At 45.1% G+C, this 14,062-nt stretch overlaps 1 protein-coding gene across 2 annotated transcripts in view; it reads left to right on the top strand.

Annotated features, from left to right (window-relative positions):
* EXOC6B (exocyst complex component 6B) overlaps positions 1-14,062 on the top strand; it is a 1,319,737-nt gene that overhangs the window by 420,292 nt on the left and 885,383 nt on the right. For both annotated transcript variants that reach the window (XM_069205590.1, XM_069205592.1), the window contains exon 12: positions 9,869-9,940. In XM_069205590.1, coding sequence (XP_069061691.1) covers positions 9,869-9,940 — 72 coding nt within the window. The remainder of the gene's footprint in view (positions 1-9,868; positions 9,941-14,062) is intronic.

The following is a 14,062-nucleotide window of genomic DNA, read 5'->3' as shown; positions in this document are numbered from 1 at the left end:
AGGCTTCCCCAGTTGGCTGTGGATGACAAACAGGTGCCTAAGGTAGACATAGCACAAGACGACGTATCCGCGGCAATCAGAGAGCTTCTCGACCCAAGCTGCTCCTGCAGGCCGATCTCACTCCTAAACACCAAAATCAGAGTGCTAGCCAAGATATTGACTACCAAGTTAAAAAAAAGGTGATAACCACTACCTATTTGGTGCATTGGGTGACATAAGAGAGATGCAAGAACCAGCAGTGGCAATGCCACTAGATGCCACAATGGCATTTGACAATCTAGAATGGAACTATAGGCTTGCAGTGCTAAACAGCCTGGGTTTTGGCCCCAGTTTTACAAGCTGGGTCAAGCTCCTGTACAGTCACCCCTTGGCTAGGATACGGGCTAATGGTGCACGCTCGGATGTTTTTGAATTGCAGAGGGGGATCACCCATGATATTTCCTTTGGTGCTAGAACCTCTTGCAGCATGGATCAGACAAGACCCACTGGTCAACGGGATATACTGGGAGAGAGGATGGGAATACTACATCTTTTTATATGCTGACGACATACTAGACTACGTGACGGAGCCAGAACTCACCATATACAGAATCATGCAAATCATGCAAAACTTCGGACATTATTCAATCTATAGAATCAACTGGGGCAAATCCCTAATATACCCCCTGGCATCACGACTGCCCTGAGATGGTAAAATGCCCATACACTCCTCAACCTCCTTAAAAAGGACGTTAATCACTAAGCAACTGCCCCTGCCACTGATGGAAACGACAGTGATGTTTAAGATGATGACCCCGCCCCATTCCTATATGCCCTCCAAAACACACCCTACAAGGTCCCAGCACAGTTCTTCAAAATAGTTGAAAGTGAGATGAGGCTTCTATTGTGGAATGTGCTCCCGCATTGCACTGGTGAAATTAATGAGAGGGGTATACGAAGGTGAAATAGCCCTACCAGATACTCGTAAATATTACTGGGAGACCCAGCTAACAATTATAAATCACTGGGCACGTGCAGTCCAAACTGAGCCCCACTGAGAGTGGATAGATACATTATCGGAGCCAGGAGATACCCTGCAGCATTTTACAGGCCGAAGTCCCTTAACGGCCTCCCCTCCACATACCAGAATGGTGGTATTTATATAGCTGGATGCTACATCATATCTGGGCACGAAGGGCAAACTTGAGGCAGAAATGCCACTGTGGGACAGGAGCTAAAGGCCCTGAGAGACCTAAAGGGATTGGATAAGTGAGACGTATTAGGCATCACGAAGCTGTGTGACATCTGGGAGGCAGATAAGAAGTATCAGCTGAACAATCTCCAGGAAATCTACCACCTATCAAAGACAGAAACATACTCCTACCTCCAAGTAAGATATGCACTACTGATTCACATAGCCACGGGGATTGAGATCCTAGAAACCACAGCTGTTGCAAGAGGGAGTACCGACGGAGCCCCTCCACAAGGGAGCTCCCCTCCTTCCTGTACTGGAAAATAGTAAATAATTCCCAGAGATGTCTCCACTGGCTTAGAGAGGCCTAGGAGACAAATCTGGGATCATTTGAGGAGGGGAATGGGAGGAGGTCGTAGAAAAATGGCAGCAGCTGTGTTTTCGCATAGGGCATACTGTGGAAGAACCACTCTACATAAGATTGCGAGGACACAAGTCTGCCTAAGAGGGTGTGGAATGGTGAGGTCCTTCTACCACATCACATGGGAATGCCTGTCAATACAAATGTATTGGTAATCAATACTGGGTAGCATCCTCACAAAGTAGGGACCCAGATTGACAACTCGCCGAAAGAGACCCTACTCAACATTATCAACAAGGAAACCACCAAAAATGTTATTGCACTTGGTCTAGTGGTGGCTAAAAGAAACTTTGCCCAGACATGGGGAGTACAGGAGTTTCCATAGTTGGAGGAATGGAACAGAGACATGAACTGATGTATGCTAGCCAAGAAAACAATGTATGAAATTAGTAGTTGCTCCAAAAAAGTGGAAAAAACAAGGGCTGCATGGGAAGCAACGAACTGGCAGTGAGGACATTAAAAAAACATAAATAAAAAACATGATGTACTCCACCCAGTTATGGGTCTTTGCTATCTCCGTAATGCTGTGCTATTTTTCTTTGTTTTTTCTTTTCATGTTTCTGAAAACGCTAATAAAAACAAGTTAAAGAAAACATTGACTGGGCTCAGCCAATGTCTTATGACATAACTAAGGCGCAGCCTTGATTCTGGAAAGCCTTCCAGGCAGTGCTACCACCTAGACCTCGGTCCTGTCAGTGGCTAGAGACTTTACATGTATGAGAGTCATATGGCACCCCAAGGTCTTCAGAACATTCCTCATGATGAACACGTCATGATGAACATGACAAGTATTTGGGTAATTTAATCCGCCCTCACTACACCGATGCAGGTATTTATTTGGACTTGTAAAAAGCTAGCGCTCTGGATGCTTCTCCTGAGACAGAGGTGGACTCCTCAAAATGGTTTTACAGCGGAGAGTGCCTCTTTTGCTTTAGTAGTTTGCAGAGCTACAAAATTGTTGGTATTTTTGCTGTCCACCGTATAATTTGAGGAATATCTGCTAACAAATCTTCAGCTTAGAGTTGCAACTTCAGAGCCCTTGCTGCTATTTAATAAGGTTGAATCAGAAACATTAACAGTTGCAGGATTTAAGCCATGGTTGGCTTCACCAGGGAGTTGCTTTATAGCTAGCCATCATAGGCCTGCTCATTGGGACCTTGTTTTTCTGACCCAGCCCTCAACTCCTGGTGTGGTTCAGGCTTCCCCCTGCAAGGTCAACCCTAATGCATGCATCTCCCCTCTGTCCTACTAGATAGATAATCAAAACACATTGGTGTGTTTACAAAGATGGCTTTCTCATATACCAGTTTGGCATGGAGGTCCCTGAACTGTATCTGTCTGTTAGGGTGCTATACAAATGCCCTCTGGGATTTTGCCAGTGAGGTTTTACCCACCGTTCCTGAGGAGTTAAAGAATGCATACACACAAAGGATGTATGATGTGCAAGGCATGGTAGAGCTGTGGCCACCAGGAAGGACAGTAATCCTTTCTGCCCCCTTAAGTGCAGCCAAGTCGCTCTGATTGCCCCACCCTTGGTAATGAGCAGGATACAGTTTTATCTGCCCGTCTGTTGTGCAATTACCTCAAACCAGGGGTGATGCAGGTTGTCCAGCTTCAATATGCCTTAAATTTATGTCCTTTCTACCTTCTGTTTTTATTCAGACATTGCCCAGGAAGTTCATCGCTATTTGCCAAAAGGGACACATAGAGTTCCAGATGAAGAAAAAGACAGGAGGTGCTACTCAGTACATTTTAGTGCCCAAAAAAGAGAGAGGACTCAGGCTCATACTGGACCTTCAATTCATCAACACCTTTTTTCTAAAAAGGCAATTAATTTCAAGCAGTTTCACTGAGGTCCCCTTTCGACTGGATCCTGGGCACTAAATGTGTCCTTGGACTTGCAGAATGCATTATTTCCTGTGTCGGTCCTGCAGTCCCAAAGACGCCTTCTTCTGTTCATGGTGTGGTCAGAACACTTTAAGCTTACCATCACCGCTGATCTTTGCAAATCAGGGTTACAGCTCATCAACAGACCGTTGAATGTCAGCTTTCAATAGTCAGTTGTAGACTGTGTGGATAACCACCTCCCTAGGCTTGATCAACTAACTAAAATTCCATCTGCAACAGAGTATTTCACTATAGAGGCCACCCTCAACATATTGCTTTTGCAGTATCAATCTTTACTGAATTCACATGCTGTGCATCGTTCCTGCTTCTAGTAGTTGGGTCTGCAGTTGTCGCTTGTAGTACTTTTGGCGGGGGTTTCTTTGTTGCTTCTTTTTCTGGCCATTTGACGTTCTGTAAATTCTCGTGATCACACACACACCTGCCTCAAAAGCTCATCTGCATATGTGCTACCTCTAATTCTATTTCCACCATTGGATGGGAAGCACAGCTGAATGTGCATAACGTGTTCCAGGAAAAATAAAGTTTTGTCGAGGGATCACTGATGAAAACAAAAAAACCTTGAGGGGAACCAAAGTTTAGAAGAGTGACTTTGTGGGAATCAAATTTCCACCAGTGAAGGTTTTTCGAGAGTTCTCCATTGGAAGGACAAAGACCACATGGGTTGGAGAATGAACTTCAGGGATGGGGCATGCACCCTTTATAATTTTCCAGAAGTGTCATAACCAGTTTGCCCAGGATAATAGCCATGAGGTTTGCAACCTTTGCCTGCTGAAGGACCACAGCTTGGAGGGCTGCGAGTATGTGCAGCTTTCTTTCCCAAGCCCTTGAAGGCAAGGGAGAAAGAAAGGTGAGCTCATCACTCCATGGCACAATCAAAGCAGAAAACATCTCTGAGAGACCTCGGGTTACCGAGCGATGAGGAGAAGCATGAGGGAAATGAGGTGGCACAGTGGGAGGTATCGAATGTCAAAGAGTTCGCTGCAATGGAGAGGGAAAAGACATTGAAAGACAGTGAGTCAAAGAAGCATCAAAGAACACCCCAAGGGTGCACTGAGGCTTTCTTAAGCATTTGGACTCTAGGACCACCAAGGCTATTCTGACACTGAAACCAACAGTGATCGAGATCAAGACCAAGTACGAAGAATGCTACAGGTTGAGGTTCAAAGAAACCATTGGCTGTAAAGCTTCGGAACTGGCACTCTGCAAGGGACTGGGAGCACACAGGGACAAAAAGCTTTGAGAAAAGTAGGCTGAAGAAGAAGGCCTCAGTGCCAAACAGAGAACTCATGACACTGACAGGAAAAAAGGCAGTCTTGAGACTACCCCTTCTACCTAATATGTGGTAAACAGTCACAAATACTTCATCAGCTTGTAAATAAATGCAAAAATAATTAGTTTGGAAACCACTAGATTTATAGAAAACTTCACATAATTTATTAAATCCGATTTGATCCAACATAATTGACACCACAAACAGACCAAATTGGGGGTCAGTAACCGACAGGGTACGGTGGCGGCCGGCACATGGTTTAAAACTTGTCTTTCTCGAAGACATCCTCAACACACCAGGCAATAAATCGAAAAAGAATTTGACAAAACATTTAAAAAAGCCTGTCAAAAAACAGCAGAGGAGTAGCTTTTCTCTGGATCAGCCCTAACTGGCGCAGAAAAGAAAAGATCAGACATCAGCGTGCCGAGGTGGCACCTATATAGATGACCGCAACGTCACTTCCTGTGCAGACGACGACATGCAGAGCCAATCGGCGCCATCTACCAGAGCACAGGGATACTGCTCAAGTAAAAATCTTCCGGATCCAGTCTGATGCCTGAGAAATACAAATGTAAGGAATCTGCATCGAGTTATTGTCTCTACCAGATAATGCATTACCGAAGGTAAGTAACTTGTTCATCTCTAACACATAAAAATCTGTTCACTTTTAAATATAATCACAAAGCATCCCAAAGTACTCTTTCCATGTCCTAAAGCAAAAAAGAAAAAAACCTTATTCATCTCACTGTCTCATATGTACGCCACTCAAACGAATACATTCAATAAAATGAAACTAATTACATCATCTAGGTGCAACAATTTCCAGAAAAACTCCTCCACTTAGTCAGAGTGAAAGGGCTTAATCACACCTAATTCCTCTGTAAGAAATATCTTAGCTATATATCATTACATGAATACATATAGAATGCCGTAATAGATCTATTTGCAGTACAAGGGAATGCAAAATGCCAAAACTTTGCATCCAGGTACCTGCAGCAACAGTTGCTGGGGAATACCCTGTTGCAGACAGGTCACGGAAATTTGCATATGCTTTTGCCCCAATATCACTAGTACCAATAGAACTTGACAGGTTAAGACCTGTGACCATGGCACTAATCTTGCCCTCAGTGGGCCAGACAAGCAGGCTCAGATCTGGTGGAACTGGCACAAGACAGAGTGATGAGACTGCCAGCTCGTCGGGACTTGCTAACAATGCAAGGAGGCCAGGTACATCACCCGGAATTAGCAACCCTTAGCATAGCAGCATGGTTACTGAGGATCTAGAGTTTAGACAATTAGGGCCTTCCCGAAAGAGCCATGGAAGTCCTAAGAGAAGCCAGAAGGCCTACTGTGCAAAAATACCATGTCCATCGTTTTAACCTCAGTGTTACAATAAGTAGAATGCAAGTTCTTTAGACCTGTCATAAGGTGGAATTTGTGTGAGAGAGAGCACCCTCCTGTTAACGCATCAAATCAATCAATCAATCAGTATCTGTAAAGCGAGGCTCCTCACCCGTGAGGGTCTCAAGGTGCTGGGCGGGAGGAGCCTCATCCGAAGAGCCACGTCTTGAGGTTCTTCCTGAAGATGGTGAGCGACTGGCTTTGTCAGAGGTGCAGGGGGAGGTTGTTCCAGCTCTTCACTACAGTGTAGGTAAAAGATCGTCCTCCGGCGGTGGTTTTGCAGATATGAGTGATGGTGGCCAGGGCCATCTGGGCGGAGCAGAGAGATCTGGCGAGGGTGTGGAAGGAAACCCGGTGGTTCAGGTAGGCTGGTCCTGTGTTGTGTATGGCCCTGTAAATGTGGGTGGGAAGCTTGAAGGTGATTCGCTTCTCGATCGGTAGCCAGTGGAGGGTCCTCAGGTGTTGGGAGATGTGTTCTTGGTGAGGGAGGTCCAGAATGAGTCTTGCAGCGGCGTTCTGGGGGAGTTGAATTTTTTTGATGTTCGTAGTTGAGGTGCTGGACGTAAAGGGCATTGCCGTAGTCGAGCTTGCTTGTGACTAAGGCGTGGGTGACTGTGCTGCGACAGTCTGCTGTGATCCATCTGAAGATCTTCTGGTGTTTACGGAGAGAGTGCCAGCAGAAGGAGGCGACAGAGTTTACTTGGCGGGTAATGGATAGAGAGCAGTAAAGGATGATTCCTAAGTTGCGGGCATGCTCGGTCGGCGCAGGGGGGGTGCTGAGGAATGTTGGCCACCATGAGTCGTCCCAAGCTGAGGTGGCGTTTCCAAAGATGATGAGCTCCGTCTTGTCGGAGTTGAGCTTGAGGCAGCTTTCTCTCATCCAGGTGGCAAAGGCTTCCATTCCTGCATGAAAGTTCCTTTTGGCCGTGTCCTCAGTGAGGGAAATGATGAGTTGTGTCTCATCGGCATATGACAGGATGTCCATACCGAGGCTTCTGACGATGGCAGCAAGAGGGGCTATGTATATGTTGAACAGTGTGGGACTCAGTGAGGATCCTTGGGGGACTCCACAGTTGACACCTGTGGGTCTGGAGGTGTGGGGCTGGAGTCTGACCTTCTGCGTCCTCCTGGAGAGGAAGGAGTGGATCCATTCCAGGGCTCTTCAACAGATTCCTATGACATGGAGTCTGGTGCGCAGAGTGCTGTGGAAGACTGTGTCGAAAGCTGCTGAAAGGTCGAGGTGTATGAGTGCTGCGGTGTAGCCACGGTCTAGGAGTAATGGGATGTCGTCGGTGGTGCAGGAGTGCTGTCTCCGTGCTGTGATTGCTGCAGAAGGCAGACTGGGAGCTGTCCAGGGAGTTGTTGGCCTTGATAAAATTCCGTAGTTGTGCGTTGATTGCTTTCTCTAGTACTTTGGCGTGGTAGGGTAGCAGCGAGATGGGCCGGAAATTCTTTAGTTCTGATGGGTCGGCCTACGGTTTCTTCAAGAGAGGGCTTATTTTGGCGTGTTTCTAGTCCGCAGGAAAGGTGCCCGTGCTGATGGAGCAGTTGCTTGTGTTACGAAGCTCGGGGGCAATGGATGCGCTGGCTCTGATGTATATGTGGTGTGGGCAGGGGTTCGAGGGGGCTCCGGAGTGAGTGCTGTTCCTGATGTGGACTGTTGCCTCTGTGGTGAGCGCGGACCAGTCGTGGATGGTCTGGGCGGGTTCAGGTTGGTTGGGTTGGTCGCAGGTTCCGGTGCCAGGTAACAGGAAGCTGACGTAGATGTCCTGGATCTTGTGGTGGAAAAAGGAGGAGAGTTTGTTGCAGATGTCCTGTGATGGGGAGATGCTGGTGGCTTCGGATGGGGGATCTCTGAACTCATACTCTCTACCATTTTGATCTCTCTCGTGGCCTGAAACCTGGGGGCTGGAAAATGTCTTACTTCCATCCCTTTCTTTTGTTCTACTTTGAGGGCATGATAGGGTAGGAAAATGGTCTCTTGCAGCAGCACCTTGGAACAGGGACCCATTTAGGCAGCTCTCGAAACTAAAAACTCCTTGAAGTCCCCTTCACTCCATCAGCTGCTAAAAGACAGTTCCTCTGCATTGGTAGTAACCTGCCACTCCCAGAAGAGAAGGTCTATCTCCCATCCATAATGTTGCTTTTTCAACTCTTTTTTTTTTTTGTGTGCCCCAGGACACTCAAAATTACTCTGGCACTACACCCAGTGCTACGCACAGGAGCAGCACAGCCACATCAGTGATGCTGCTTGGCTTTGCAACCTTAGATCCTCCTATAGTGCCAAGAAGAGTGTTGTGTCTGTTACCCTCAGGATCACACGTCCAGCCTCTGGCACCACCTCTGGAATCACCCCAGATATTACAGGCTCGCCTCTCAACCCTCAGAATAGCCCCCAAAAAGGTTAGCCTAAACAAAAGCTGTGGAAACAAGCAACATCTGTGTGACCTACCAGACTACCTCCCTTAGCAGACATTTCTCAGCAAAACAGTGTCCATTTGTTTAATTTCCTGTGAATTATAATTTTCTTAGCCCTTCAGACTAACGAGATCTTATGTGAAAACTCAGAATCTTAACACCATTAGCTGCATTTCCTAAGCATATTTCTTTACTGTGTTGAGAGCGTCCCTCCTACAAAGGACTTATGACTTCTGCATTACCCAGTGCATGTGTGAACACTTAATCTGGCATGTTGGCTATCTACCACGGGGCTTTTGCTTATCAATGTAGGGTGTTAAGCCAGCCAGCTTTTTCCCCTAGACTCTTGACAATTTTGCCCCCAGCATTTTCTGCTTCAGTTAACTAGGTAACACACAGATTGTGTAGCCTGTATGTCTTCCACAGAACTACCTTTGCAAACACAGTAAGACAGACCAAAAACGTGTGTTCACAGTTAGCTAGGACATGTTTAAGTGCTGGAGCCAAATGGGATGTCAGTATGACTGGGTTGGGTAGTAGCGCACATAGTGTAGGGTCTAGCAAATAAATTAACCAGGTTCTGCACCTAGGCTACACAATGGTATCAGTGGGCTCTGGTAAATACATTGAAAAGTTTCGAGCATGGTCAAAGGTTAGGCCCTGTACTGTGAATGCTCTTCATATGATCAAAGCCTTTAGTGGGTTAAGAACCATCAGTTTTATATCAACCCATGGAACATGTTAACATAAAAATTACACTAGATGCGACTGGCATGTCACCATTCAAGACTTGAGTGATTCTTGTCAACAAAAACCTGAAAGTGGTATGGCTCCACATTGAAAAATCTTTGTTTTTAGTCAAGGATTGATGGTAGACATTTTTCGTTTATTTACCTGTGGCTTCAATGGTGTTTTTTCCCAGGATAAGATTGGATATTACATTATCTTTTCTTGCCATAAAGGTATCTTAATGTCTTCAGATGGACTGCCATACTGAGGACATTGCTTGGTCACCTGCTTGACTGCCGTCAAGCAGTGTGGACATTTTGTTCCAAAGACTGGATGGGGTGAGGCTTGGAAACATTCTTTAAAATGATTCCCAAAATGTTCAGTCTACTCGCAAGAAAACATGTATTTCCCTTCATGGAAAGGTTCCAGTATACCTTGTCTAATTCCTCCGCCTTGCTACTTGTTTTGAATTCGGAAACAGTACGAAGCAGATTAGGCTGTATGGTGTGCCTATTCATTCAATAATTTATGTATTTCTTCCTTTGTTTAGTCCTACTGCTCTGATCCTAACCTGGTGCTGGATTTGAAGAATCTCATAGTTTATTTTGCAGACACTCTGCAGGTAAGGAATATCAAGGTCACGTGAGAATGACTGCAAAACACGATTATGTCTTACGGAAAAGGGGCCATGTTGTAGTACCATGGGGAACATCTTAGTGGATGAAGGTATAAGAATCTGTCAGTTGAGAACTAATTTTAACAATGAGGATATTTAATACCCCTTCCTCTTGGCTCACCAGGGCCTTCACATAGGTAAGGTGTCTAATTTGTTATAAAGATATTTGTCACTCGTGTAGAGTTTAATTTGTTTTACAACTTGGCTTCTTCCTGTGTAAATCAGGAGTTCTTTTCCTCTGTGCGATTGACTGCCAATTTACCATTTGTTGTGTCCCGAAGCTTAACGGCATCTGTTTGTTTTATAGAAGGTAATCTGGCTTCTTCCTATATTTATTTATTGTTCTGTTTTATAAAGACAGTAACCTCTACAAAGGGTTTCTGTTCTGGTGCATTTAACCAGCTGTACTTCAAAAAAGTCATTGGTAGAGTATGTAATAATTTGAGAGCTAAATCGGTACCTTATTTGAATTGTCTTCAACTAACTGCCTTTTGTTAGAATGCTTATTTTAATCTCGAGGAGGTAAAAAAGTTCCTCTGAACTGTCTTACCACTTTACTTGGAGAAAATAAGCCATCATTGAGTTATTGTTTGGCTGCCTTCACGCAATATAAATACCTCCATATAAAATAAAGTAGGAATCTGAAAGGTTTATATAATTATATGGAACACAAGTGTTCTGTAATCCCTGTATATTCGCCTGTCTCTAATTCCTTTATAGTCAGCAACTTGTGACCCACCTAGTCGCCAATTATAAAGAAAAGATGTCAGAACTCATTCAGTCAAGAATGTTTTATTCGGCCAATAGATATACCCATATAAGCACAATAGATATGCCCATATAAGCACAATAAACAGTCCAACATACATGTAAACATCAAAGATATTTTAAAACGATTAAAAAGTGATTGCTAAAAACTATCCAATTAAAAGATAAAAGTAATAAGCAGCGAAAAACTTAGGCAATGTAAAATTTCAACAAATATAAACCAGTGATCAATTAAAGTGCATAAATTCTCAGGTAATTAGCAGCAACAATTAAATTAAGAACAGCAGTACATATTTCAATAGAAGAGAGGGATTTCGGGTAATTTAGTCCATCTTTATAAGAAGTGAAGTGTCGCGTTAAGAGGAATTGGCACAAGAAGCGCGTACGGAAAGAATCTTATAATGTGCAAAAGAGCAGAGTGGATTGGGCAGCAACAGCGTCACAAGGGCAACACAGGAGGGAGGTTTGCCAAGAGCCTACGTTGGGGAAAGCCACTAACAAACGGACCGTGTTTAGTCTTAGTCTGGTAAAATGCAATCTATGCTTAGGTTTGGTTATCCAGGTTAGAAATGGTTCCATGCCTATTTGCAAGTACCTGGTTCCTGATGGCAAACGTCAGAACTCGAATATTATAAGTTATTACAGTCGAGTTCTGAGGTGACCATGCTAGTCGCCAGAGCCAGGAGCCAAGGTGAAAGGCAAGTCAGGTCATGGACCATAACCGAAGCAGCTGTGTAGAACAACCAAAATAAAACGTTGCTTTGTTTTCTTTTGCTCTATTTTTCTATCTTACATTGATAAGCAGAGAGAACATGTTTATATTTGGACCTCCTTAGAGAAAACCTGGAATCTGTATGCATGTTTCCACACATTCTGAGCTTCTGCAGCTTCTTTTTTTAACTGATTTGTATGGATCTCTTTCTAATATCTATTTGAAAAAAATATAAAACGGGTTTTTGATGTGTTTAATTTTGCACTAGACGTTTTATCTGTGTTGTTCATGTGTTTGCAAACGTTCTCGTTCTTTCTTGTGAAAGAGCTATGTGCCAAAGTTTTAATTGGTTTGTGGGAAAGGTGTGGCCATGTATTATACGGGCTAAAATACCGTACATGATCCGGATATTGCAAGACACCTCGGAGTTCCATAACCTTAAAAAGGAACACCTCGGTGCTTGCAATATCCTTACAATGTATAGCAAGGGGTACTTTATCCCTTACAAAACATTGAAATGCTGGGATGAGTACTTCTAGCGCGCACAACTCATCCCCAGAGGGATATCTAGGCTTCCATTTTTTTTCTGAAATGTTATCAGATCTGACACAGCACATAGGTTCTGGGAGAGCTTGTTACAGTGAGTGGAAGCAAAAAAGTTAAGACTCGCCACCCATCTGAGATTTTTTATTCTTCTGCAAGATATTAGAGCCTTAGTGGCTGACCTAAGGTTGCTTAAGAGTTTGTGAAAGTTGACTCTAGTCAGCAATAACATTGGGCTGTTTCCAAAAAGTGCTCTGTGCGTATGGCATATTAACTTGAAAAATTCTGTTTTACTAGTTGGAAGACAGTGGAGCTGGTCATGGCAGCATTATGCTGCGCTCCTGTTGCTTTTATTGCCAATGTGTTTTGCAGCCGTGTTCTGAATAGCCTATAGCCGAAGGATACGGAGCAGCTCCATTGTCTCCATTGAAGACCGTGAAGTGGCTCAAGGCTAATAATGGCTGGTGTAGGCACTCGGCTCCAACATTCCAATTGCTTGCCTTTCTGTTTCTCCATTTTTAATTTAGAACATTCTACCCTCAGTGGCCAGAAGTCTCTAATAGCCTTATAGCTCTTGTGCCTCCAGTTATATCAGTTGTTAAAGGCCCTCTCACTTGATGTAGGCACTCGCCTGGTTCGCATCCTTTATAGTCCTTGGTAGTGGGCTATGCAGCTATAATATAGCATCACAGCTCGCTGACTGGGCTGTGCCAGTAAATAAAGATCCCGGCCCACGTTATAGGCCTTCGGCAGCGAACTATCGCACTATAATATCAAATTATTTTTTGTTAAAACTTTCCCCAGATTTCATCTATGTTGTCACTGAGTGCACCGGAAATCTGCCTCTACCTTCAAAATACTGAAGCGTCAAGACGCATACCTTTGCAAAGCTGTGTCAGCTGTTTTTTTTAAACAGAAATGTGTGGTGCTTATGTTGGGTACACAGAGGCGTGATATTGGTTAAATGATTCCACATCAGGAATGGGTAGTTGAGATGGCACACAGTTATAAGAAAACAAGTTACTTACCTGTAACTACAGGTTCGATGGCATCTGTCGCTGTAGATACACATGGTATGCATGAGCTCGCCATCTGGTGTTGGGTCGGAGTGTTACAAGTTGTTTTTCTTCGAAGAAGTGTTTTCGAGTCACGGGACCGAGTGACTCCACCTTCTGTGCTCATTGCGCATGGGCGTCGACTCCATCTTCGATTGTTTTCTTTCCGCCATCGGGTTCGGACGTGTTCCTGTCGCTCCGAGTTTCGGAACGGAAAGTTAGCTGAAGACGGAAGATTTTCGACGGTATCGTTGCGATCCGGTTAGAGATAGACACATACGACGACGCGTTCAACATCGAAGCGCCTCGGTGCCCTTCGGGGTAGATTTCGGCACCCCGTCGGGGCCTAGTCGGCCCGACCGCGTGGAGGACAACGCCGATGGATCGGACCCCGTTTCGATTCTGCCCCGAATGCCACAACAAATATCCTTATACGGACCTACACTCGGTCTGTAATCTGTGCCTGTCACCCGAGCACAGCGAAGAATCCTGTGAGGCCTGTCGGGCGTTCCGGTCCCGAAAAACTCTGCGCGACCGTCGAGCGAGAAGACTCCAGATGGCGTCCACGCCAAAAGAGCGTCCACAGTTCGAGACAGAAGAGGAACAGGACGAATCCTTTTCCATCCACGATTCAGACTCCGACGAGCTACACTCTACAAGAACTGTGAGTAAGACGTCGAGATCAAACCTTAAAAAAGGAAAGAAGGCCCAGGGGACGCCACTGCCAACCGGCCATGGCTCCACCCAAATTCTCGGTGACCAACAATCGGCACCGAAAAAGGCCCATTCAGTGTCGAGATCGTCCGACTTCGGTCGAGACACCGGCACGCAGCCTCCTCGGGACCGAGAGAGTGCTAAACAGAAGCATCGACACCGAGAATTCAGTGTCGACACCGATCGACGCCGAGACAGTGGCGCCGAAGACCATAGAGGCCAAGAATTTTCGGCACAGAAAAAGAGGAAGGTTACCTCGGAGCCGAAAAAACAATC

This window comes from Pleurodeles waltl, chromosome 1_2 (assembly GCF_031143425.1).
Source record: "Pleurodeles waltl isolate 20211129_DDA chromosome 1_2, aPleWal1.hap1.20221129, whole genome shotgun sequence".
In the NCBI taxonomy this organism is placed as follows: domain Eukaryota; kingdom Metazoa; phylum Chordata; class Amphibia; order Caudata; family Salamandridae; genus Pleurodeles; species Pleurodeles waltl.
This window is presented reverse-complemented; position numbering and strand designations above follow the sequence as displayed.